Source organism: Dipodomys merriami, unplaced genomic scaffold, assembly GCF_024711535.1.
Source record: "Dipodomys merriami isolate MVZ:Mamm:240054 unplaced genomic scaffold, mDipMer1.0.p SCAF_2, whole genome shotgun sequence".
In the NCBI taxonomy this organism is placed as follows: domain Eukaryota; kingdom Metazoa; phylum Chordata; class Mammalia; order Rodentia; family Heteromyidae; genus Dipodomys; species Dipodomys merriami.
The window spans coordinates 59,015,565-59,039,919 of NW_027203381.1; the positions used below are offsets into that span (position 1 = coordinate 59,015,565).

A 24,355-nucleotide genomic window follows, 5' to 3' on the forward strand; every position below is an offset into this window, starting at 1 on the left:
AGCTCAAGGCTAGCACTCTACCAGTTGAGCCGCAGCGCCACTTCTGGCTATTTTCTTTTTGCTTATGTGGTGCCGAGGAATCGAACCCAGGGCCTCATGCATGCAAGGCAAGCGCTTTACCACTGAGCCACCTTCCCAGCCCCCAACTTCATTTTTTTTTTAACTCAACAATTGGGAATTGGTTACAGGAATAGGCTGAATTAATGGAATATTTTTACAAATGAAAAAGAGGACCAAAGTAGTTATATTTTTTAAAATATTGGGATATTATTTACTAACCAGAAAACTAATGGGGCTTTTTAATTGTGCTTGTAATAACTGATTGATACTATTAAGACAAGGTTATGTTTGCATGCATATTGAAAAAGTTAAAACGAGGAAAAGTTATCTCTATTTTTACCTTTGTTTCCTTTACATCAATGATTCCCAAAGTGTAGTGTCCAGATTACAGCAGTAGCACTATGAAGGCACTTGTTAGTAATTCAGATTTTTCCTCTTACCCTACATTATTGAATAAGAATGTAATGAGGAGGGCCCTAATATCTGTGCTGTAAGTAGCCCAAGAGAATCTGATATAGAGAAAAACTAAAGAATCACTGTGCTGGATCCAGACAATTGCACTAGCTTCACAGAAGTATGGATTTTCATATGTGTACATAATTATATGTTAGTTAAACTTATAGCTGTATTTAAAAGCAAACAAAAAAGAAAAGGAGAGAGTAGGGAGCACAAGACCTCAAATGAAAATGAAAGGAGAAGTGAACACAGCTAAATGGTGCATCTGTGAGATAAGTGGGAAGTATACGTCTTCTCAGTCAGTCCTCTGGTGAGCCGCCTTATTATCTACCTTCCATTTCTAGCATTTCTATATGAAGAGCAACACCAAGAAAGCATAGGATTTCAACAATGGTGCTTATTAAAAATAAACAGTAAAAGACCTAAGAATCTAATCCTCAAAACTAGAGAACTGCTCTGTTGAAACAAGGCCCAAACACAGGGAACCCAACCATTGTAACCTTTGTATCCTCAAAATATGCTTCAAAGCCAATTAATTTTGCAAAGCTCATTCCTTTTATGGAGGAGAAAATAAAGGTGCATCAGGAGATCTGTTGTAGTCCACATGGCAAAGGTTGAGAATATAACCTATGTCTTCTGATGTCCAGTCCTTAGTACACTTTCCTATGACACTGTGCCCTTCCACACTGGGCATATATCTCTTTTCCACTGGGTAAATTTAATGACTCAAGTAGGAGGAAAAGATCAGTGTTTTGGTTTTTTTAAATTAGTAACAAAAGATATATATCCCCAACATAACCTCTGTTAAAATCTATTGTATCTTCTTATAGTATTCACCTTGTGTAAACAGGTATTTGAAAATATACATATTTGTAAAAATTCCCATCTGGATGTTTCTTTCTTAATATTATACACAAGCATTGTTTCATTTTCATCAAATAATAGAAGTTTATATCTGTCATCTTCTAGGCAAGTAATCCCCTAAAACTCAATGTTTGTTTCCAAAGATAAAGCTTTACTATCCTCAAATCTTTGTAATTCTATGATTATTTCTCCACAGTAAATTATAAAAAAGAGAAATATGATTACTTTTAAACCTCAATCCATGACTTCCAAATCACCCTCCATTATAAGTAGAGTAGTAAGAGCTTTTTTGAACTCAGTCTCACCACATTATTTTTTCTATCCTTTCCAATTTGCTTAACAAAACTTCATGGCTTTTAGTTTACCCATTTTTTTCTTCATCAAGTTTAAAAAGCCTTTCAAAGTTAAGAATACACTTCCTTTAGCCAAGTACCAGTGGCTCATGCCTGTAATCCTAGCTCAGGAGGCTGAGATCTGAGGATCACAGTTCAGAGCCAGCCCTGGTAGGACTATCCATGAAACTCTTATCTCCAATTAACCACCAGAACACTGCAAGTGGTGCTGTGGCTCAAGTGGTAGAGTGCTAGCCTTGAGCTGAAGAGCTGAGGGACAGCGCCCAGGCCCAGAATCAAAGCCCCATGACAGACAAAAAAAAAAAAAAAAAAAAAAAAAGAATACACTTACACACTTACTTTGCAACCTAGCAACATAAGCAGAACCTGACAACCCACCCCTCACCCCCCCAAAAGGAAACTGTATACACCTTTGTACAATTAATAAACGCTGGGTGGGGGAAAGAGAATCATAGGCTAAAATGGAGGGTAGGCACAGTAGGGAAAGGGTAGATATGATCAAAGAATTTTTATATGCAGTGGATAGAGATGATAAGGGAGAGTGGCGAGGGATGAGTTTGACCAGGACATATTATATGTGTGTGTGGAAATGTCACAATGAACACCCCAGTACAACAACAAAGGGTAATAAAAAATATTTTTAAAAGAAAGAAACCCGGGTGCTGGTGGCTCATGCCTGTAATCCTAGCTACTCAGGAAGCTGACATGTGAGGATCACAGTTCAAAGCCAGCCACAGCAGGAAATCCATAAGACTCTTATTTCCAATAAACCACCAGAAAACCACAAGTGGCGCTGAGGTTCAAGTGGTAGAGTGCTAGCCTTGAGCTGAAGAGCTGAAGGCCGAGAGTTCAAGCCCCAGGACCGACAAAAAAAAAAAAAAAAGAAGAAGAAAGAAAAATAACAGGGCTGAGAAGGTGGCTCAGTGGTAGAGAGCTTGCCTTGCTGTGCCTGAGGCCCTGGGTTCGATTCCTCAGCACCACATAAGCAAAAAGAAAAAAAGCCAGAAGTGGCGCTGTGGCTCAAGTGGTAGAGCACTAGCCTTGAGCTGAAGAGCTGAGGGACAGCGCCCAGGCCCAGAGTTCAGGCCCCACGACTGGACCCAAAAAGAAAAATAACAAAAAAATAAGCCTAAAATTAAATTAGAAATGTTTAGGAAAATTAAAACATTGTACGTTAGAAAAGAAATTCAAACAAAGGCTGGATATACAGCTCAGTGGTGAACATAAGCATGAATGAGGCCCCAGGCTCAGTTTCAAAAAAGGAAAATCAAAACCAAAACTAAAACATTTAACAACTGTGAAAAGGTAGCTTAAAACTACCTTTCTTTCATTTTTGTTTTTTTTTCTTACAAATTATTCTTTATTTGTTGGCTATTTGAGGGAAGGGGGGGTTACTAGGATTTGAACTTGCTGGACAGGCATTTCACCACTTGAACCACATCTCCAGCCCTTTTTTCTTGAGCATTTTTCAGATAGGACCTCATGTTTTTTCCCAGGACTAGCCCTGAGACTGATCTTTCTTTAGGCCTCCATGGAGATACAGATAGGTACCACCATACTGACTATGACTCATTGAGAATTTTTGCATTAGCTGGGCTTGAACAGTAGCTCTCCAATCTCTAGCTCTCAAATAGCTGAGATTTCAGGCATTTATTACACCACCTGGCCCTCCTTATAAATTTTCTGTGTAAATTTTCCGTATAAATTTTTTCCCACTGAGATACATCCCCAGTTTGGGCAAGTTTATACTTGAAATCGTTTTATTTATTTATTTAGTCAGTTGTGGGCCTTGAACTGAGGGCCTGGGCACTGTCCCTGACTTCTTTGTGCTCAAGGCTAGCACTCTACCACTTGAGCCACAGTGCCACTTCTAAGTTTTGCATGGCTAATTGGAGATAAGATTCTCATGGGGACTTTTCTACCCAGGCTGGCTTCAAACTGCTTCACACAGATCTCAGCCTCCTGAGTAGCTAGGATTACAGGTGTAAGCCACAGGCACCTGGCTTGAAACTTTTTATATCTCACTAGAAGTTCTACATACTTCTATATCATTCTCATAGCTAAAGTTTAAAAACTATTCATAATTGTTCATTGCCAGAATTGTATGAATTATCAAGACTTGATCAAGATAATGATGCTTTGATATGTTGCTGCCCCCAAGTGGTTTAACTATGCAAGGTTGATGAGATTGCACAAGATAGTGAAACCTGTAATCCTAGCTACTTGAGAGGTGGTCATGGGGAGGGACTGTGGTTTGAGGTCTCTCAAACAAAACAGAAGTTCTTAGGACTCGATCTTAAACAATGGCTGGGCATGGTGTGGCCTGTCTGCCATACTTCCCAGTGAAGTGGAGAAGCAAAAGTATGAGGATTGTAGCTCAGGACAGCCAGACATAAAATGAGACCCCACCTTGAAAATAACACATGTAAAAATGGCCAGGCAATGCAGTTCAAGGGACAGATTGCCCACCAAGCAAGAGTAAAACCAGGAATGAAATCCCAAAACATTAATGTTTAAAAATAATTAAAATTTAATTTTACAAGTACAATAGAAAGTGTTACTAATCTTTTCTTTTTTAAAACCCTTTTCAAAATAAACTCTACATATGTAGCCCAGAATGGCATTAAATTTGCAATCCTCCTCCCTCTGTCTTTTGAGAACTGGGATGACAGGTGTGTATCACCACCTGTGCCTCTAATCTAGTTCCTCCCCACTCCTTCCCTGTCCTCCTTTTCTTTCCTTTCCTTTCCCTTTCTCTTCTTTTCTTTTTTTGAGCCAATACCATGGCTGGAACTCGGGGCCTTGAGCTCTTGCTCAGTTTTTCTTGCTCAGGCTGGGTCTACACCACTTGAACCATATACTCCAGCCTAGCATTTTGTTGGTTATTTTAGAGAAAGAGTCTTATGGACATTTCTGAATCTCCATCCTTTACATTTTTTTTTTTTTGTCAGTAGTGGGGTTGAGCTCTGGGCCTGGGCTCTTTAGCTCAAGGCTAGCACTCTACCACTTGAGCCACAGCGCCACTTCTGGATTTTTTTTTCTGCTTATGTGGTGCTGAGGAATCGAACCCAGGGCCTCATGCATGCAAGGCAAACACTCTACCACTGAGCCACATTCCCAGCCCCATCCTTTACATTTTAGACTGGAGTACCTAGGATTACAGGCATGTGTCACCAGTGACTAGCTTTTAGTCTACTTCTTGAACTAACTTAATTCAAAATCAGAATGTAGATAATAAATAAGCTGAAGATGATGAGCCAGGAGGACGGTGAACTGCAGAACAGGATTGCTCAGGTATCAAAAAGAAATTATACAGTGAATTTTAAGTTACATCTCCCCCTGAAAAAAAGTCAGAAAGTAGGGAAGTCAATTAAGGCAAAGAATGTCCAGTAGAAATTGAGTTCTTTACAAACTAGAACCACAGTGTGAACACTAGATCTAGTCAGTTCAAAGAATGATTTAGGAGCCCCCTTCCCCAATAAACTCTGAATCAGTCAAGTAAGGTCTGAGCAAACAAGCAGTCCTCTTAGGAAGCACAACATTGAAGACTTGAAGACAGCCTGGAAGGCAGAGGACAGTAGAAAAGCCATTTCCACTTGGCCAAGGCCTTGCAGTTTCTCACCAGGAGTCACTAGATTTTCTCCCAGGGTTCCTGACCTCCCCAGTGCCAGCTCCTGTTACCACTAAAACAGGAGGATGAACCCCAAAGGAGAGGTGACTCCTCAGTCAGCAGAGTCATCAGCTTTCCACAGGGCTGCCTTGAATCACTCAGAGCCTTTGCTGCCACCTCGTGGGCAAACAGAACACACTTCTTTCTGCCAGGGCCACAACCCTCCTCCCAGATATTTTCTCTGCACCCCCTCTGCTTATTTACAGCTGACAATGACCATAGACTTTGAAAGGGAACAGATTAAGCCCATTGAACAAATAAATAAACAAAATTTAAGGTAACACCCTAAAGGGACTCTTTTTTTGTAGGTTTGTGTGTGTGTGTGAAAGTAAAACTTTGTTCAGAAAGTGATTGGAAAGTTTCTTTGGAAAGGAGTACATTTCCAATAGACTGAAAGAAAGTCATTTTTAGAGTGTAAATGATACCCTAAAGAGTGCCTACATGACACTTTTTAAGGAATATAAGTCTGTAAAATGAGAAGAACTGACCAGGACATACTAGATCCTAGGAACAGAAGTTTGAGGCCACAGCTTCATGGGGGGAGTTGCAGGGTCTGCCTGTCTCCTACTGTAAAGAATGGATTCGAGCCTCTATTTCTTAACTTGAAAAACACTGGTAGGGTGAAAATCCCAAAGGCATAGGAAGACAAGCTGTAAAACACCTCCTTTCAAACGCTTCAGCTAGGTGACCAGCACCATACCTTAAGAGCCATTTCACTTTCTATGAATCCTTTATGGAAACATTTTAAGCATAGACTTGCACATTTATGCAATCTCCACATTTATAAAATTTGATTGCATAGCTGGGCACTGGTGGCTCACGCCTGTAATCCTAGCTACTCAGAAGGCTGAGATCTCAGGATCGCCGTTCAAAGCCAGCCCAGGCAGGAAAGTCCATGAGACTCTTATCTCCAATGAACCACTAGAAAACCAGAAGTGACGCTGTGGCTCAAGCGGTAGAGTGCTTGCCTTGAGCTGAAGAGTGCAGGGACAGCGCCCAGGCCCATAGTTCAAGCCCCATGACTGACCAAAAAAAATTTTTTTTATTGCATTGACACTTGTTACACCATTGGTAACTCCAAGATATGCAGTGATGCTTTCTTCACTAAATTATACCTATATAATAGAGTTCATATCATGACAGTACATTCCTCTTTACCATCCGTCACATTCTATCACATGGACAATGCAGAAGATACTTAAGGAGCGCCACATTCAAATGCAACCTGAGCTTGTTTCCAATACTATGATACATCTATTATTGGCTTCTTACCAACAATTTGCTGGGCAAATTGGATTGCTTCTTCAAGCACATCTGAGTTCACCACTTTATCCACAATGCCCATCTTGAGTGCTTCACCTGCCAAAATATGCCTTCCTAAAACAAAAGCAAAGAACACAAAGAACAATGTGAGATAGAAGCAGAGCACTGCTTTCTCTTGGACACTGGAAGGCTATCTCTAAGTATTAACATGAAGAGACCACTCACACTACTGCAGGAGAAAGATCACTGCAGACATGGGCAGAAAACTTGGATTCCAGTGGCAGTTCAATTTTCATGGTCACAGTGACTGTGGGGCCTGGCTCCAGAACCACAATTTCCTCACTGATAAATGGGAGGAATTGTGCCTGCCTCCGTAATTCTGAGCATGAGGTGAAAGTAATAAATTCTCCTTCTAGCCTGTAAATCTCTAAAGAAGCACTTTATATAGTATGAATCTCTTCAAGAATCAGATAATAAAAGTAGTACTAATACTGTACACCACAGACTGCAGCTGATTTTTTTTAAAGTCCCCAAACAAAAACAGAGCTGGTAAAGTATCAGTTAAGATGGCATTATATATAAAATATAATTTAAAAAATTATGTAGGAGAGGTGGGGCAAACTTTTGCCATATTCTACTACCTCGTACTTTGACCCTGTTTGTCAGGTTTCTATCTATGAAAGCAGAGATGATTAGAAAACTGTTCCTTCAGACCCTTGGCCTGTGACCTCAAGCTAGTTGAACTATGCTGAGGGTTCTTGGGCTGTGGTCAGTGACACTGAGCAGCAATAATGCTCTACTTTCTAAGTAACAACACTTAGAGTCTGGTGGAAGTGTTGCTGATAGCCTCTTGTGTTTAGCAGTGAACTTGTAGTAGCTTCCTGTAGACAATGCCATCTCTAAAGTGTGACAGAAGTTTGATGTTTGATGAGGGCTTACAAATGACTTTTTTTTTTCTTTTTCTGGTTTGAATTCAGTGCCTCTGTCTCTCACACAGCTGTCTTGCTCAGGGCTGCTGCTCTACTACTTGAGCCCTGATTCCAGCCCTTGATGATGGTTTCTATCTCTCTGAAGTATCATGTCTTGGCAGTTCTTTACCAGTGGCTAAGATATAATTTACTGTGTGTCGATATCGTTGAAAGCACGAATCTTAAGTATTCCTTGCCAAAGGGTAAAGAAGAAAGGACATGATGTCATCGCTTGCTTTCTTGACAGCACCATTCTGCCTTCTGAAAAGTGGTATTGAATAACCTTTGATGAGTGTAAGTTCCAGTGCTTGTCTTGCACTTACAGTGTTGGTGGATGCCATATTTAGAACAACACCTCCTTCCCCTCCCCGCCCCCCAGTCCTGCTTCTGAACAGTACTTCAGAGAACAAAAGGGTTTCCCTGACCATTCATTTGGTGATGTCCCTTGGCTCCCTTTGCTAAAACAGTACTTTTGGGGATGGGTATTTGAAAACAGATTTCCAGGTCTCAGCCTGGAGGAGGTAGGGAGTAGGCGATGGTGTCAGGGGTTGAGTTTCCCATAGAAAGTCACTTGTATGATGGGTGAGTAAGTCAGCCTAGCTGATTTAGAGGGCCAAGGAAATACAAAATGGAAGGCAGAAACTTGGGTCCCAATAAATCTGTGGAGCAACAATGCAGGGAAGGAGATCTACTACCCAAAGAGGAATTGATCAGTATTTTAGCACTAAGGTATCTACTAGCTGGATTTCACAAATAAAGGAAGAGAACTACTGCTACTCTTTCAGTGTCAATAATATTCCGGTGTTTTTTGCTGTTGTTGGTGGTGGTGGTCATGGGGCTTGAACTTTGGGTCTGCAAAACTGTCCTTTTGCTCAAGGCTAGTACTGTATCACTTTGAGCCACAGTGCCACTTCCTCCAGTATGTTTTTGTTTCAAAGAACTAATGATCTCCAGATATGGCTATGAGCCTCCAATCTGAATCCTCATGCTGTGCTTTAAACTTGTTTTGACTTGGGCTGCATTAGTGTGGATGATGACCCTGCTCTAATGGGCTCTATAAGATGCCTGTGTAGCTGCCATAGAAATCCCAAGGTACTGGAGCAGAGAGCTCTTTCTCAAGCTACAGGCTGGCACTCTCTCCTCTTTCTCTCTCTCTCCCCTCCTCCTCCCTCCCTCTCCAATTCTCTTTTTCTTTTTTAACTTTTCCAAAGTTAAAACATGTTTTCTCTTCTTAGAACCCTTTCCAAATGTTATTTTAAACTTCCCAAAATTATACAGTCTCCTCCAAAGATAGGTGTATGATTCTACTGTCAGCATTCTTCACTGTGACCTTTTCTATGCAAATCAGAAGTGCTTCACATCATTACTGTTTTCACCTCTTATGTTTGTCATGCTAAAAATAGGGATATTTCCTGATCCAGTGCTGTGGGAAAAGGCTAACTCAGTTTACTTCATTTCTTATTGTCAAGGAGGTGAGGTTTTATCTTTATTTCTACAAGAACATGGTTGTCTTTCAAAACTAAGAACAGGGCCACAAAATGACTCCATGTTCCCCAAGATACTTCATTTTTTAAGTCTTAGGATTTAGAGACTCATTTCATACTGCTATTGTTTCCTCCTATCATTCTTGCTGTCTCATGGTCTTTGAATTTCTGTAGTATGTTGGATTATAAGCATCTCATGAATTCCACATGAGATACATCAAATAATTTACATTCTCTAAAATGTACTTACCATATCATGTTCTAAGCCCAGTACATATTAATCTTAGCTAATCATCACCACATCGCCATAAGAGAGCAGGGTATGGCTATTGTCCATGTTTATGGAAATCTAAGCAACAAAAAGGCAAAGACACCTGTCTCAAATAAATAGTTGTGTATGCTTCTATTAATTTTGCCTCAACTAAATTCAGGCTTTCTCTCCTCCTAGCCACCCCTGTTCTGATACAAGGATTTGAACTCAGTGAATCCAAAGTTGGCTTTTTTTCTGTGTATTTTGGAGATAGAGCCTTATGGACTTTTCTCACAGGTTAGATTTGAATCAAGACCCTCCAGATCTCTGAGTAGCTAGGTATAAGCCTTTTTATGTTTTATAATTGCATGTAGTTGGTTATAAATCTAGAATTTAGTATATTATCCACATTCTGTCTGTAAGACAAAAGATGTGCATATGTATCTAATATCGTCTCTTTTTTTTAAATGCCTGTCTTAAGGCTTAAACTCAGGGTCTGGGCACTTTTCTCTGAGCTTTTTTGCTCAAGGTTAATACTCTACTACTGGAGCCACAGCTTCACTTCAAGTTTTTTGGTGGGTAAGTGGAAATAATAGTCTCAAGGACTTTTTTTCCTGGTGTGGCTTTAACCCTGATCCTCAGATCTCATTCTTCTGAGTAGCTAGGATTACAGACATGAGCCACCAGCACCCGGCTATAGCTAATATTTTAATTCTTGGGAAAAGAATACTGAAGTGAGTTGTATTTGTACTACAATTTCCTAACCAGATCAGAACATTTTTCTATATGAACACCAAAGTCCAATAACAGTCACTTACCTTCCTCACATTGATCTAGACAGGTGCCCAAAGTGTATACTGACCTGAGGTTATCAAGTCAAGTACAACAGGAAGTCCAATAAGTCTGGGGAGAAGCTGGGTTCCTCTTGCAGCAGGAAGGACTCCCAGAGTGACTTCTGGGAAACCAATCTCACTCTATCAGACATTGAAGTAGGAAGCCCATTACAATGAGATCACATGCTCACAGTGAAGACAAGCATCTCCCAGGATCTCCTATACCTCAGAACATGTTTCATTGAACTCAGCCTGACTTCCCACAGGGCACATCAATGTATGTTCTAGTCTTTGATGAACATAATAATCAAGGCTTTGCTCAGTGTTCATTCTCAAACACATCCCCAGCTTCTGGCAACTTGATTCTCTTTAGTCTAACTTGACTGTGTCAGACAACAAAATTAGAACTTACAAACAACTTATTCAAGTCACTGCAGGATCCAGAAAGCACAAGAAAGTGAAGAAGAAACCCAGAGAATGGGGCAGAATATTGACAGATTATAAGTTTTATATAGGACTTGTACCAGGTGTACATAAAGAACTTTTACAACTCAACAATGAAATGTTAATCATTAAAAATGGGCAAAGGATCTGAATAGACAAATCTCTATAAAAATGGGGGTATGAATCACCAATGAGCACCTTAAATATCATTAGATAAAAGGAGAATGCAAATTTAAACTACCTGTGATACAATTTCAAATGCACTGTAATAAATATGTATTTTTAAAGAGACAATCACAGGTGTTTGAGAGGATATGAAGATAAAATCCTTACACATTTGCTGGTGGGAATGCTAAATAATGCAGACAGTTTGGAAAATGATTTGGCAGTCCTTCAAAGGGTAAACACAGAGTGGGTTACTCTACCATACACCAAAGCCTGCTCAAATATAAAGCAAGAGCAATGGGAATATAGTCCCAGCAAAACCCCACATACAAGCTTTCGGATGTTCCTGAAAGTCAAAATAGTAGGAAAAAAAGTCTCAGATGACCTCAACTGATGAAAGGATAAATGAACCATGTACATCCTTTGAATGAAATATTCAGCCACAGACTAGAACAATGAATTGATCAATGATTTGATATGGATGAACCTAGAAGACCTGTTAAGTGAAAGAAGCAGTCACAGCAGACCACATATGGTAACATCTATTTGAATAAATTACTGGGAACAGGCCAATTGGGTGACAGGAAGGTCTCCTGGTAGTCTAGGACTGGAGGAGAAGAGGATGGAAGGTTACTAGTAAAGGAATAGGTGTGAGAAGAGATGACACTGTTCAAACAAGAAATGTACTCATTACCTGACTTACGTAATTGTAACCCCTCTGTAGATCACCTTAACAATGAAAATTGAAAATTAAACAATTAAAGGAGTAGCCGGGCGCTGGTGGCTCACACCTGTAATCCTAGCTACTCAGGAGGCTGAGATCTGAGGATCGCGGTTCAAAGCCAGCCCGGGCAGGAGAGACCGTGAGACTCCTATCTCCAATAAACCACCAGAAAACCGGAAGTGGTGCTGTAGCTCAAGTGGTAGAGCGCTCGCCTTGAGCTGAAGAGCTGAGGGACAGCGCCCAGGCCCAGAGTTCAAGTCCCACAACCGACAAAAAAAAACAATTAAAGGAGTAGACATTTCTCTGGGTGATCAGATGTTGAAAATGGACTATGGACATGTATCTCAGTGAATATAACCACATGCCACAGAATGGGGCCCTTGACATAGGTATAGGTTATCACAATAAAGCATGCGGGTTATGCGCATACCCACATATGAAAAGCTAAGCAGCTACCTGAGTCCAGGTAGGAGGGTGACCTTGAGTCCTTACCACACAGCCTTCCCTGCCCATTGAAAAGTGGATGAGGCTCTGCCCACCATTTCCAGTCCCCCCCCAAAAAAAAAGGAAGAAAAAGAGGAACAGGAGAATAAGGGTGAAAAGGAGGAGAAGGATGAGGAGGAAGAAGAAAAAGAAGAAAGAAAAAGGAGGGAGAAAAAGAGGAGGAGGAGGAGGAAAATGAACAGCAACAGCCTAAATGCAGACTTCCAGGTACCTAAACAGTTCTCACATACTTTGTGTATTTGAGTCTTCCTAACAGTAAATCACCTCTGCTCCCCGATGTTTAGCCCCCAAAGGCACACACGTGCTGCAGGTTGTTCAGATCTCCAGACACTCTGTATGAGGTCATAGGGAAAGGGACACAGGAAATGTGAACTTAGGATATGCATGTGTTGATATCAGATTTTACCAAAAAGTAAAATAATATAACACAAGTCTAAAGATAATTAATTTATGTTCCATATCGGCTTTATACGCAGAGTCTGGAGGTAATTTCACATAAGAGTTTGAGTATGCCTGCCTTTTAAATTTGACCCATCATAGAAGTCAGGTGTGCTTTGCCACTTGTGGTGTCCTTCAGAAGGTTTGGATTTTGGAGCATTTAGGATTTTAGGTGTTTGGATTAGGGAGGTACAGCCTGCCTAATCTGTATGATGGAAACCCACACAGCTCATTAAAATGGTATATTACAGCTGGCTACACTGCTCACATTTTTAGGTGAAAAGTATAAATGGGAGGGTGATACAAGCCTCTTGGACATAACTGTAAGAGACTGTTTTGAAAAACAAAGAAAGCTGGGGATGTGGTTAGAGTGGTAGAGCACCTGCCTCAAATGTACAAGGCACTAAGTTAAGGCACTAAGTTCCAAACCCAGAGACCTGTGACTGTCATCTCAACTGGGAAGGTGGAGACTGAGAAGCAGCAGTTCAAAACCAGCCAAGGCAAAAATTTAGAGGGACCAACTCATTTCAATAAATAATCTGGGTGTGGTGGTATACTCCTGTAATATGAGGCTAGCCTGGGCCTACATGTGAGCCACTATCTGAAAAAATAACTACATATTCAGAAAATGCATCCTTTGAGAGTTAAGACAAAAATTAATACATTTCCAGGACCTAGATCTGTTGCTAACACACCTGCCCTGCAAGAAAGGATAACTGTATACATAAATGCAAAACACAGAACTAACAATTTTTTTATTTCAATTCTTCTTTTTTCTGATATCATATAAAAGAAAATTGCAAAAAGCAATCCGTATAAAACTATGTAAGGAACGCATGATTTTTAAGTATCAATTTGTGTCCATAACCCCAGAGAGGCAGGCAACAGAGATATAAGATTTTTTAATACTACTGAAGCCAACTTGGTGCTAACCAGAGTCTCATTCTTATAAATTAAAACATTAGTCATAATTACCAAGGCCATGACCACTAAGCAAATAACTCTGTGTGTATGTAGTGTGTGTAAAACAGAAGACTATAAGAGGATTAATAGGTCCATAGAACACATAGCTCCTTAAGACAAATGAAAGTAGTAATAGAGTAATTAAGGAAGCGGAGACACAACATAGCAAGAGGGCAGAATTGTTTTTCTTTCTCAGTCAATGTATCAAATGCACATGTATACTAAACTTTAATTAAAAGGCAGAAATGGACTAATTACCTTGGCTCATGCCCATACTCCTAGGTACTCAAGAGGCAGAGATCTGAAAATCAAAGTTAAAAGCCAGGAAAAGTCCCTGTGAATTTTTTGGTTGTTAGAGATACTTATCTCCATCAGAAATGGAGGTGTGGGTCAGGAACAGCACGAAGGCCCTGAGTACAAGGGAAAGAGGACCGGACACATCCATGCCAGGGGACCACGCAGAGGCAGGCAGGCACAGAAGAAAGATTATTACAAGGTTTATTAGAGGAGCCATATTTCCCCCAAGAGGGAACCATGGCCTCCATCTCTATTCAGGTAGCAGGAGGGTCTGAGGATAGGAAGTGAGGTAGATGGGAGTTCATGGGTCTGGGCGGAGAGAGGGAGGAGCCAGCTGTATGGTGGGAACTCCAGGGTGGGAGGGGGGCCCAGGTCTGGGTGGAGCTGAGGACCAAAGGTGAGCATAATACTAACAACAAGCTATAATACTGGCATCTTTGCACATGTGCGCGCGCGCGCGCGCACACACACACACACACACACAAGAAATGGGCAGAAAAAAGAATACTTAATAACAGAGTAAACTATATTAACATCACATAGGACTATAAAGTAAATACAATAAAATCCAAAATATTGTTTAAAAAACAATGGCAAAAGAAAAAGTTAATGGACAAAAGTTACATAGGTAGAAGACTAGAAGAAAGTAGTGGCTTAGGAAGAAATCCCAGGTCTAGCAAGGGTGGGGAATGAATGGCCTTCACAAAAGGTCCCCCAAAGCACTAGGTACATGACAGGAGACACACAAATGCTTCTTGCTGCCTGCTCACAGCTGGTCTACTTATATTGATAATTTTGTGTGACCCAAGAATGATGTTAGAAATATCCAAGTGGTCCATGACAGAAAAATGATATGAGAGAAAGAGCGAGTGAGAGAGAGAGAGAGAAAAAGAGAGAACTCAGAGTAGTCTACTTACCAACCAGGATGAAGAATCTCTACATCTGCAAGCACTTCCCTATTACATCACAGCCTAGTACCAGTGCTGAACATACCTGAGACTTGTTAACTACAAGCCACCACTGAACAACAGCACCTGATTGATCTCCATTACCATATTTAGAACTTTCCCTAAGGAAAGCCCCCAAACCAACCCCTACATGGACCTCAGTGGTTACCTCTGTATGTGCAACCCTATAGTGACAGCCCAAGGCCAGCTCCAGGCCCCCTCCTAAAGCCACGCCTTCAATAGCTGCCACCACAGGCTTCTTATTTCTCTGTAGTTCATCTACTACACTTCCCAATCTGATGCCAGTGGACCAAGGATTGCTGAAGCTATGGATATCAGCACCTAAAGAACAAAGATACAAGAGGAAATGGCTCTGATTTTAACTTTATTCATATGAATAAAGTTCATTAATCATTTTTCTTTTATAAAAATATTTTTATTATCATACATTAGTTTACAAGGGGCAAGGGTTATTGTGGCATTTCCATATACATACAATGTACCCCATAAAACTGAGCCCTTCCCTCAGTCTTCATTACCTCCAACCTCCCTTCTGAAACAATTTCACCTGGTTTCATTGTTCTGTTTTCATAAATGGAAATAAAGTACTTCAGCCATATTCATCCTCATTCACCCTCTCCATTTGTCCTTCCTACCTCCGGTTAATTCCCCCACTCCACCTCAGCCTGTTTTACTCATTAGACCCTTTGGCCTCAGGAGACACTTCCATCCTTAGATGGAGACACGAGAGAGGAAGTGCTCTGGGAAATGTAGAATTGAATATGAGAAACTCATCAAATCTTTACCATGAATCCTACAGCCTCCTAAGATCTGTGGACTCTTAGGATAAAGAGAAACTCTAATGACAGGGAATTTAAAAGTCTAGGAAAGAGAATTTAAGGATTTAAGAGGATTTAAGACCATCATTCTGAGATCAAATCAGTCTCCTCATTTTCTTGGTGACACTGTTTATCAGGCCAATTCACAACAATTTCACCATGTATCTTTGTTAACAGTATAAGTAATTACAATATAAAATAGCAAGATAAAATGCCTATATATTATTTGTGAGTGATATATTACATACCAGTCAAGATGGATTGTAGATAACAGTTTGAGTATGCCTGCCTTTTAAATTTGACCCATCATAGAAGTCAGGTGTGCTTTGCCACTTGTGGTGTCCTTCAGAAGGTTTGGATTTGGAGCATTTAGGGTTTTAGGTGTTTGGATTAGGGAGGCACAGCCTGCCTAATCTGTATGATGGAAAACCACACAGCTCATTAAAATGAGATAGTAGAGCTGGCTATCGTGGCTCACATTTTTTTTTTTTTTTGTCGGTCATGGGGCTTGAACTCTGGGCCTGGGCGTTGTCCCTCAGCTCTTCAGCTCAAGGCGAGCACTCTACCACTTGAGCTACAGAGCCACTTCTGGTTTTCTGGTGGTTTATTGGAAATAAGAGTCTCACAGTCTCTCCTGCCCGGGCTGGCTTTGAACCGCGATCCTCAGATCTCAGCCTCCTGAGTAGCTAGGATTACAGGCGTGAGCCACCAGCGCCTGGCAGTGGCTCACATTTTTAGGTGAAAAGTGTAAATGGGAGGGTGATCCAAGCCTCTTGGGCATAACTGTAAGATACTGTTTTGAAAAATAACAAAAACAAAGAAATCTGAGGGCGAGGTTAAAGTGGTAGAGCACCTTCCTAGTATGTACAAGGCACTAAATTTTAAACCCAGAGGCTCATGACTATCCTCTCTCATGAGTAACTGTCATCTTTTATGAATAACAAAGTTCGTAAAATGTCTTGCCTTTAGTAATTAAAAATTATAAAAATAGCACAGGCAGTCTGAAAATTGTGAAAGATATACAATATTATAAAATATGATGATTACTTATGTTTCACCAAACAGAGAAAATAACAGGATTTTGATGAATTTTTTGTATATATTTAATATTTTAGTGTATATGTAGTTTTATGGCCTTGAGTAAGTTATTGAACCTTTTTGTTTCAAGACATATATTAAATGATTGATGTGAGAACTAAGTAAAAGTTTAATTTATACTTAAACATTGAGAGCATATGTAAAATTTCTTATTTTCCTGTTTTCACATGACATGTACATAGTGATCATTTTCTTTTCTTTTCTCTTCTTTCTTTTGTTTTTTTTTTTTTTTGGTGGGGAGTGGGTCATGAGGCTTGAATTCTGAGCCTGGGCGCTGTCCCTCAGCTCTTCAGCTCAAGGTAAGAGCTCTACCACTTAAGCCACAGCACCACTTCCAGCTTTTTCTGTTTATGTAGTACTGAGGAATCGAACCTAGGGCCTCATGCATGTGAGGCAAGAATTTTACCACTGAGACACCTTCCCAGCCCATAGTGATCATTTTCCTGGAATAAACAAACATACTTTTGCTTATTTATTTGGGCTCCGGAGTTTGAACTCAGGGCTTCAAGCTTTCTTGGCTGGCACTCTAACACATGAGCCACACACTTGGTCTAGCTTTTTGCTGGTTACTTTGGAGATGAAGTCCTGAGAATGTTTCTGCCTCAATTAGCTTTATGTCATGATGTTCCAGACCTAAAGTTCCTGCTCAGCTAGGATCACAGGTGTAAGACACCAGCACCCAGCTCATTATCTATTCTTTGGTAACAATAAACTTTGTATCGTTTTAAAATTAAATATTTTATTTTTAGCTTATTTACCTACTTTCCTTTTTCTTTTCACTACGTTTCTTTTCTAGCATCAATCTAAGATTCTCTCTCTTTTTTTTTTCTTACCAATCTACCAATTTAACTCTGTAGCCAAAGATTTGTTTTCTGTTATTTTGAGAGTTTTTTTCTTTTTTACTTCCAAGGAAAATAAAATCAGCTAAAATTTAAGCTTCAGGCTTATCATTCCAGTACTTTAAGAATGAGATGGTTTTTCATGATTAACAGTAATGAACATTTGTTGGATAAGTACATCAGGCACTGGGCTAAATAGTTCCATATATTATGTCATTTATTTTGTTTAACTAGGTTAAATTCTATAACAATCTTCAGTTTACAGGTAAAGAAGGCTTTAAGATCTTAACTAGTCAGTTAAGACATATGATTAGTGACTCACAGAATAAGCATTTCAGCCAGTTTGACCACAAAGCCTAGTTTTTCTTTGTTCTTTCCTTTTTCCCTTCCCTTTCCTTTTTCTCCTTTCCTTTTCTTTCTTTCCTTTCCTTATTCTTTCTCTTTTGAGACAAGGCCTTCCTATGTGGTCCATGCTGTTATCAAACCCATAATTTTTTTGGGGGGGGGTCTGGTTGTGGGGCCTGAACTCTGGGCCTGGGAGCTGTCCCTCAGCTCTTCAGCTCAAGGCTAGCGCTCTACCACTTGAGCCACAGCGCCACTTCTGGCTTTTTTCTTTTTGCTTATGTGGTGCTGAGGAATCGAACCCAGGGCCTCATGCATGCAAGGCAAGCACTCTACCACTGAGCTAACTTCCCAGCCCCAAACCCATAATTCTTTTGCTTCAGTCTTAATTGCTGAGATTATAGGCATGTACAACCATATTTGGCCCTAAATCAAAGCCTGATACTGAATGCATTGCTACATTCTTCTACTTATCATGTATAATTAAGATTATTGTCACAAACTGACAGAAACTAATGTACAAATAAGAATACAGTGATTTCAATTTTCTTCTGTTTTTCTGAGACAGTCTCAGTATAACCTAGAGTGGCTTTGGAGCTCCAGCTTCTGTCTCCTGTGTACTGAAATCATTCCTTGTATGACTTCAAGTTTCATGATTTCAGGACACAAAAATCCAATTATTTTGGGATTCTGATTTCATATCAACCCAAAGTGCTAGATTCTCTTAATTCTACTAAATTTCTGATAGATTTTCTTTTTCTACAAACATGTGAATAAGGAAGATTTATCTTCCTTTTCAATCCTTATATTTTAACTTCCTTTTCTATCTTGCTGGACAAGGTAAGGCCTCAAATCCAATATGAAATAGAAATTTGATGAGGGTAATCAGTCTTCTCTTCTTCCTTTCTCTTAAGGAATGTTTTCAATTTAACACTTGTTTGACATAGGGTTTTTTGGGGGAAAATAGGTATGGTTAGCCCAACTAGTCCTGTATCTGTTTATTAATCTATTATATTTTTAAGTCATATCAAATACTGTGAAATGTATTTTCCAAAATTTATTGTAATAACCATGAAAATTTTGTTTAATCTCAATAGGATGCTGATTTAGTATTCAAACAATCAGGTATTTCTAGGAGAAAAGTAGCATGTTATGCCTTTTACGTAATATTAGGTTAGTAAAATTATGTTTATGAACCAACTTGGCCTTATCATAAAGTGAAAAAAGGTCCTAAGAGTTGCTTAGGTATCTTGGGAGAGACCTGTCTATTCACCCACCATGTTTCTCATTCCTGCTCTAGTGTGCTCCATCTGTTATAATCACTAGGTTCACATCCATAGGACTAGCTCACTACTGATCAGTCTGTGCCTATATTCTAGAGACAGTGGGAGAGGGTTAGTTACTTGCAGAGAGTTTTCCACCTGATCCAGAAATTACAATGCCTTTAACTGTATGATCTAATATAGCTTTCTGTAGGCCTTCTTTTATTCCGTGGAGTACAGAAAAGCTAAAAGAAAAAAAAATTATATGAAGCAAAATTAAATTTCCACCATTTCAGAGGTTTATCTTGCCTAATTCTGATCAAGTAAGCTCATATACAATGGACACAACCCCAGAGATTCTTGTAATGGAGGCTTTCACTCATTTCTCAACAAATAACAGTGTCATTAATTTAAAGAAGGCCCTTTTTGGGGGGTAAGGGGGATTAGTCCTGGAGTATGAACTCAGGACTGGAGTACAATCCCAGGGCCTGGATACTATCCCTGAGTTTTGTTTGTTTTTTAGCTCATAACCAGTACTCTACCACTTGACGGCTCCATTTCCAGCCTTTTGTTGGTCAACTGCAGAAAAAGTCTCATGGGCTTTCCTGCCCCAGCTGGCTTAGAACTATGATCCTCAGATCTCAGTCTTCTGACTAGCTAGGTGTACACAGACACCAAGCTAAGAAGTCCACTTTTAATGTAATACTATTTTGCTCTAACTTAAAATTTGCACTAACAAATTTTAAAAATATACATCTCCTATGTGCTCAACTAGGAGTTAGCTGATAAGTTTCAACAAAGTATCACATAAGTATGCATCCACTAATGTGTGCTGTAATAAAGGAACAAAAATTTTCAGAGGGGCTACATCAAGTTCCTATTGGAAAGTGGTAGACAAGTAAATGAGAGACATTAGGAGCAGCTGCTAATCACCTCAAGTAAAGATTCCTTCTCACATGTTCCAAAGAATCAAGACATCTACCTTTTAACTCCCCACTGCTCTGCAGTAAGGTCTGCCCAATGTACTAAGTAGTAATAAATGGTATATACAACTTTTAGAAAAAGTCCTTTAGAATGTCTTTACTTTCCTTGTTTTCTTTCCTATTTACTTTCTGGGAGAATAGCTAGCTAGATTAGGAGCAATCATCTTTGAGCAAGAAGTACAACCATATATTAAGAAAGATTGAGCAAAAAAGTAGACAAACATAGAGGTCACTCATAGTTGCTTTGGAATGCCAAGACACTGCTGTGAGGTAAATTAACTTGCTCTTATTTAAATTACTGTTATTGCCTGTTTTCTGATATTGCTAGTCAAATCTGACCCTAACAAATCTAAGTGTCAAAGACAAAGATAGTAAATAATCTACACACAGCAGTAGATTTTCCCCCCAAGACTTAGCATCTGAAGGAGTCTTCCCAGAAAAGTTAAGTATAACTAAGATTTGGCGAGTTTTTAAAAAGAAGAGCAATGTGAGATGACAGCAGATTTTCTGGACATTTCTGCATAAAAGAACTAGCAGAGGCTCAGTAAAGAGATCCAGGAAAAAGGGAGCCCAAGTCACAAAGACCAAGACAGGAGAATTTGCAAAGAAAGACATTATTAGATGCAAGTTTTGCTTTAAAAAAGGGAGACTCAAAAATTGGTAAGAATGCATATAGGAAAAATGATAGAAAACTATTATTACAGAACAAACAACAACTAAGGTACATAAAGGCCATAATTTTAAGCCTAGCCAATGATAAGTCAAAACCTTGTAAAATAAAGGAAATAAAGTAGATAGCCTTGTGTACAATAATTACCTTTTCCCTAGTTACCTTTTCCCTGGTCACTTACAGGAATAAACAAGCCCTCCAGCCTTCAATTGGTTAATTAGAAACCAAATCTGATCATGAGAACAGACTCTGAACCATTACACACAGTGAGAAGCCCAAAAGGCATACACAGTGGTCCCTCAGTGTCGAGGAGGAATTGGTTCAGACAAGTCCCCATCCCTTCAGGATACCAAAGTCCTCATACGTTCCAATCTGCTAGACAAAATTATATACTATTTGCATAACCTATTCATATCAGTATTTCTCAACTCCTTCTAAGATCCCATGAAACAGAGATACTATGTGAACAGCTGTCACACTGTATTGTTTAGGGAATTATAAAACAACAAAAGACTATAAAGGTCCAAGTAACCCGGTATAACTACATTTTCTATCTGTTGGGGATCAATGGATATGCAGGGCTGACTGAATTTCTTCTGGGTAAAGGATGGCTTCAAAATGAGCCAAAATTAGTTCCATCAGTGCAACTAAGATTCCGGCTTTGCCCATTCCAACAAACCTGTTTTACCTATGGATAAGTTTGGAACACTCATCAGTAGGAAAAACAGGAAAGGATAATGGCTATAACCAATAGAGCTTTCTTTTCCAGGCTGAGCTGCCTTAGAGAAACTATAGCCACGAAGCAAGTAAAGCCAGAGACCAAGAATATTTTTTCTCCCCTTCATGCTACCAGGTGTAGAGAGTGGTCTGAAAAGACAATTCAAGAATATCTTGAGTGCCCATTTGTGGGCAAGTCTTGCCACTTCCAGGAGTGGGGAATGTCTGGCACATGGGCTGTATAAAGCCTTAGAAATCATTTGGTCTAGCCAACCTAGAGAATCTTAGGTGGGACTCAAAATGTAAAAATCTAGGAGTTTTTTCAAAGTGAAAATTGAATAAATCTAGGCCAGTGAATGTTGTTATAATGCCCAAATGGTCTTGGGCAGAAAAAAGTTCCTAGATTCATGTAGACTGTGTGTGTGTGTGTGTGTGTGTGTGTGTGTGTGTGTGTGTGTGTGTGTGTGTGTGACTTTCTGCTGGTTAATTGGCAATAAAATCTAAAGGACTTATCTGCCCAAATGGTCTTGGGCAGAAAAAAGTTCCTAGATTCATGTAGACTGTGTGTGTGTGTGTGTGTGTGTGTGTGTGTGTGTGTGTGTGTGTGTGTGTGTGTGTGTGTGTGTGTGTGTGTGTGTGTGACTTTCTGCTGGTTAATTGGCAATAAAATCTAAAGGACTTATCTGCCTGGGCTGGCTTTGAGCCACTATTTCCTAGATTTCAGCTTTCGGAGTACCTAAGATTAGTGACCTATTCCTGGCAAAAAATAAATTAAAAAGGGCAAAGAAACAAAAGTTCATGAATTTGTGACTTGTGATAATTTTTGTTTGAAAATAGGAGGAAAAAATAAAATATGCCAGGCTTGTAAGGACAGGCTTTGTTTCAGCAAGCCAATTGACTTACCTATGCATTTGTATGCATGTTTTCAGTTAATATGTAAAACATGAAGATTCTTACTATGTGGATCACAGGGGTGTGTGTGTGTGTGTGTGTGTGTGTGTGTGTGTTTTAAATAGCATTGTCAGGCATACTGGCTCATCCCTGTAATTCTAGCTTACTTCAGAGGCTGAAGATCTGAGGCTTGCATTTTACCAGCCCATACAGGAAGGTTCATGAGACTCTTATCTCCAAAAAGCTAGATGTGGTGATGCAGTTCAGGTGGTAGAACACTAGCCTTGAGCACAAAAGCTCAGGGGCATCACCAAGGCCCTGAGTTCAAGTCCAAGGAAGGATTCCCCCCCCTCCAAAACACACTTATAAAACCCAAAGATTGTAGCAATAGAAAAGTTGGCTAGAGAATTTAAAATGGGCAATGATGGAAGAAGGGACATCTGGGCTTGTGGTATGGGATGTGGAAAAGCTGAGGAAGAGGGCAAAGCTCTTAGTTCAGGCCCCAGTATAGGCACACACACAAAAATGTGGACACCATTGTTCTGATACATAGGACTAGTAATCTGTGCTACACTTTAAAAGACTCTAACCTGGTGCTGGTAGCTCATGTCTGTAATCCTAGCTACTCAGGAGGCTGAGATTTGAAGGTTACAGTCTGAAGCCAGCCCAGGCAGGAAAGGCATGGGACTCTTAACTTCAATAAATTACTCAGAAAAAGCTGGAAGTGATGCTGTGGCTCGAGTGGTAGAGCACTAGCTAGCCTTGAGCAAAGAGGCTCAGGGATAATGCCCAGGTCCTGAGTTCAAGCTCCAGAATCGGCAAAAATAAAATAAAAGACTCTAGATTCATTGGAATCTGACTAAATGATGACTAAAGTAGCAATGAAGGATCACAGTAGTATCTTTGAGGAAAAAGAATTGTTCAAGTAAGAATCTCTCAGTAATAGGGAGAGATAATTTCCCACATAAAACCAGAAACAGGAAGAAATAAGCTAGGATGTACTAAATATCTATTCCTTAGTATAATAACATAAAACATAAATAAGAGTCATATTGTCAAGATTGTCAAATATTTGTTTAACTTCAGGGAATAAAGTAGCCACTTGCCTTTATGAATGATAATTACCTTTCCCCTACTAACTTCTCACCCATTAACTTAGAGAAAATCAAACAAAACTTTGTGCTTTTGAGTAGTTCAGAAACCAAACCAACTCTGGACCATTACATAATGTCCAGACTCCAAAAGGCATATGAAGTCAAGCCTCAGTATCTGTGGGGATTTGTCCAAATCTTCATCTGTTCAAGTCTTTTATATAAAATAGCATTATCTGTGCTTATAATCTATATATACCATACCACACTACAAAATGAAAAAGCTATGTTCCCTTCCTCTTTTATTTCTGTTGCTGGAAAATTTAAACACCTCCTAAGCAAGGCAAACAGGAAATGGATAGTTGCTGTAACTGACATAATTTTTCCAGATTTAGCTAACAGAAAGAGAGCACAGGCTCCCAAGCAAAGGGCACAGGGGCCAAGGAAGTATTTTCTCCTCTTCACACTGCCAGGTGTACAGAATGGGGTCTTAGACAGAGCATAAAAGTCATCCATTCAAGTTTGGGACTTAATGATTATATATATATTGGAGGAGGTTGTATTAGTTGTGGGGCTTGAACTCAGGGCTAGTCCTGTACCACTTTGAGCTCTACTTCTGGTAGGCTTCGAACCTGATCCTCAGATCTCAGCCTCATGACTAGTAAGGATTACAGGCTATTACTTTCTCAAAGAGAAGATGATTAAATAAAATATGCCAAACTAACCTCTAAGAATAGGTTTGATTTCACAAGTTAGTTTCCAGTTATATATGTGTGCATATATATATATATGTATCTATATATATGTGTGTATATATATATATATATATAGTTAGTTAGTTAGTTAGTTAGTTAGCTGTAATGTAACTAACTATAGGTTTCTTATATATGGATTACCATTAAAGTGTGGAAGTCTTCGTTTTAGGAGGCAGGCCTAGAAA

The 24,355-nt window shown here is 39.6% G+C and overlaps 1 protein-coding gene across 1 annotated transcript in view; it reads right to left on the minus strand.

The window, feature by feature from the left end:
* The window catches only part of LOC138832197 (peroxisomal bifunctional enzyme-like), a 38,253-nt gene that overhangs the window by 8,860 nt on the left and 5,038 nt on the right, over nucleotides 1–24,355 (minus strand). Inside the window, exons 2-6 of the mRNA XM_070029747.1 lie at nucleotides 22,170–22,183; nucleotides 19,205–19,308; nucleotides 14,853–15,025; nucleotides 10,231–10,342; nucleotides 6,676–6,780 (exon numbers count right to left, since the gene is read on the minus strand). Coding sequence (XP_069885848.1) covers nucleotides 6,676–6,780; nucleotides 10,231–10,342; nucleotides 14,853–15,025; nucleotides 19,205–19,308; nucleotides 22,170–22,183 — 508 coding nt within the window. The remainder of the gene's footprint in view (nucleotides 1–6,675; nucleotides 6,781–10,230; nucleotides 10,343–14,852; nucleotides 15,026–19,204; nucleotides 19,309–22,169; nucleotides 22,184–24,355) is intronic.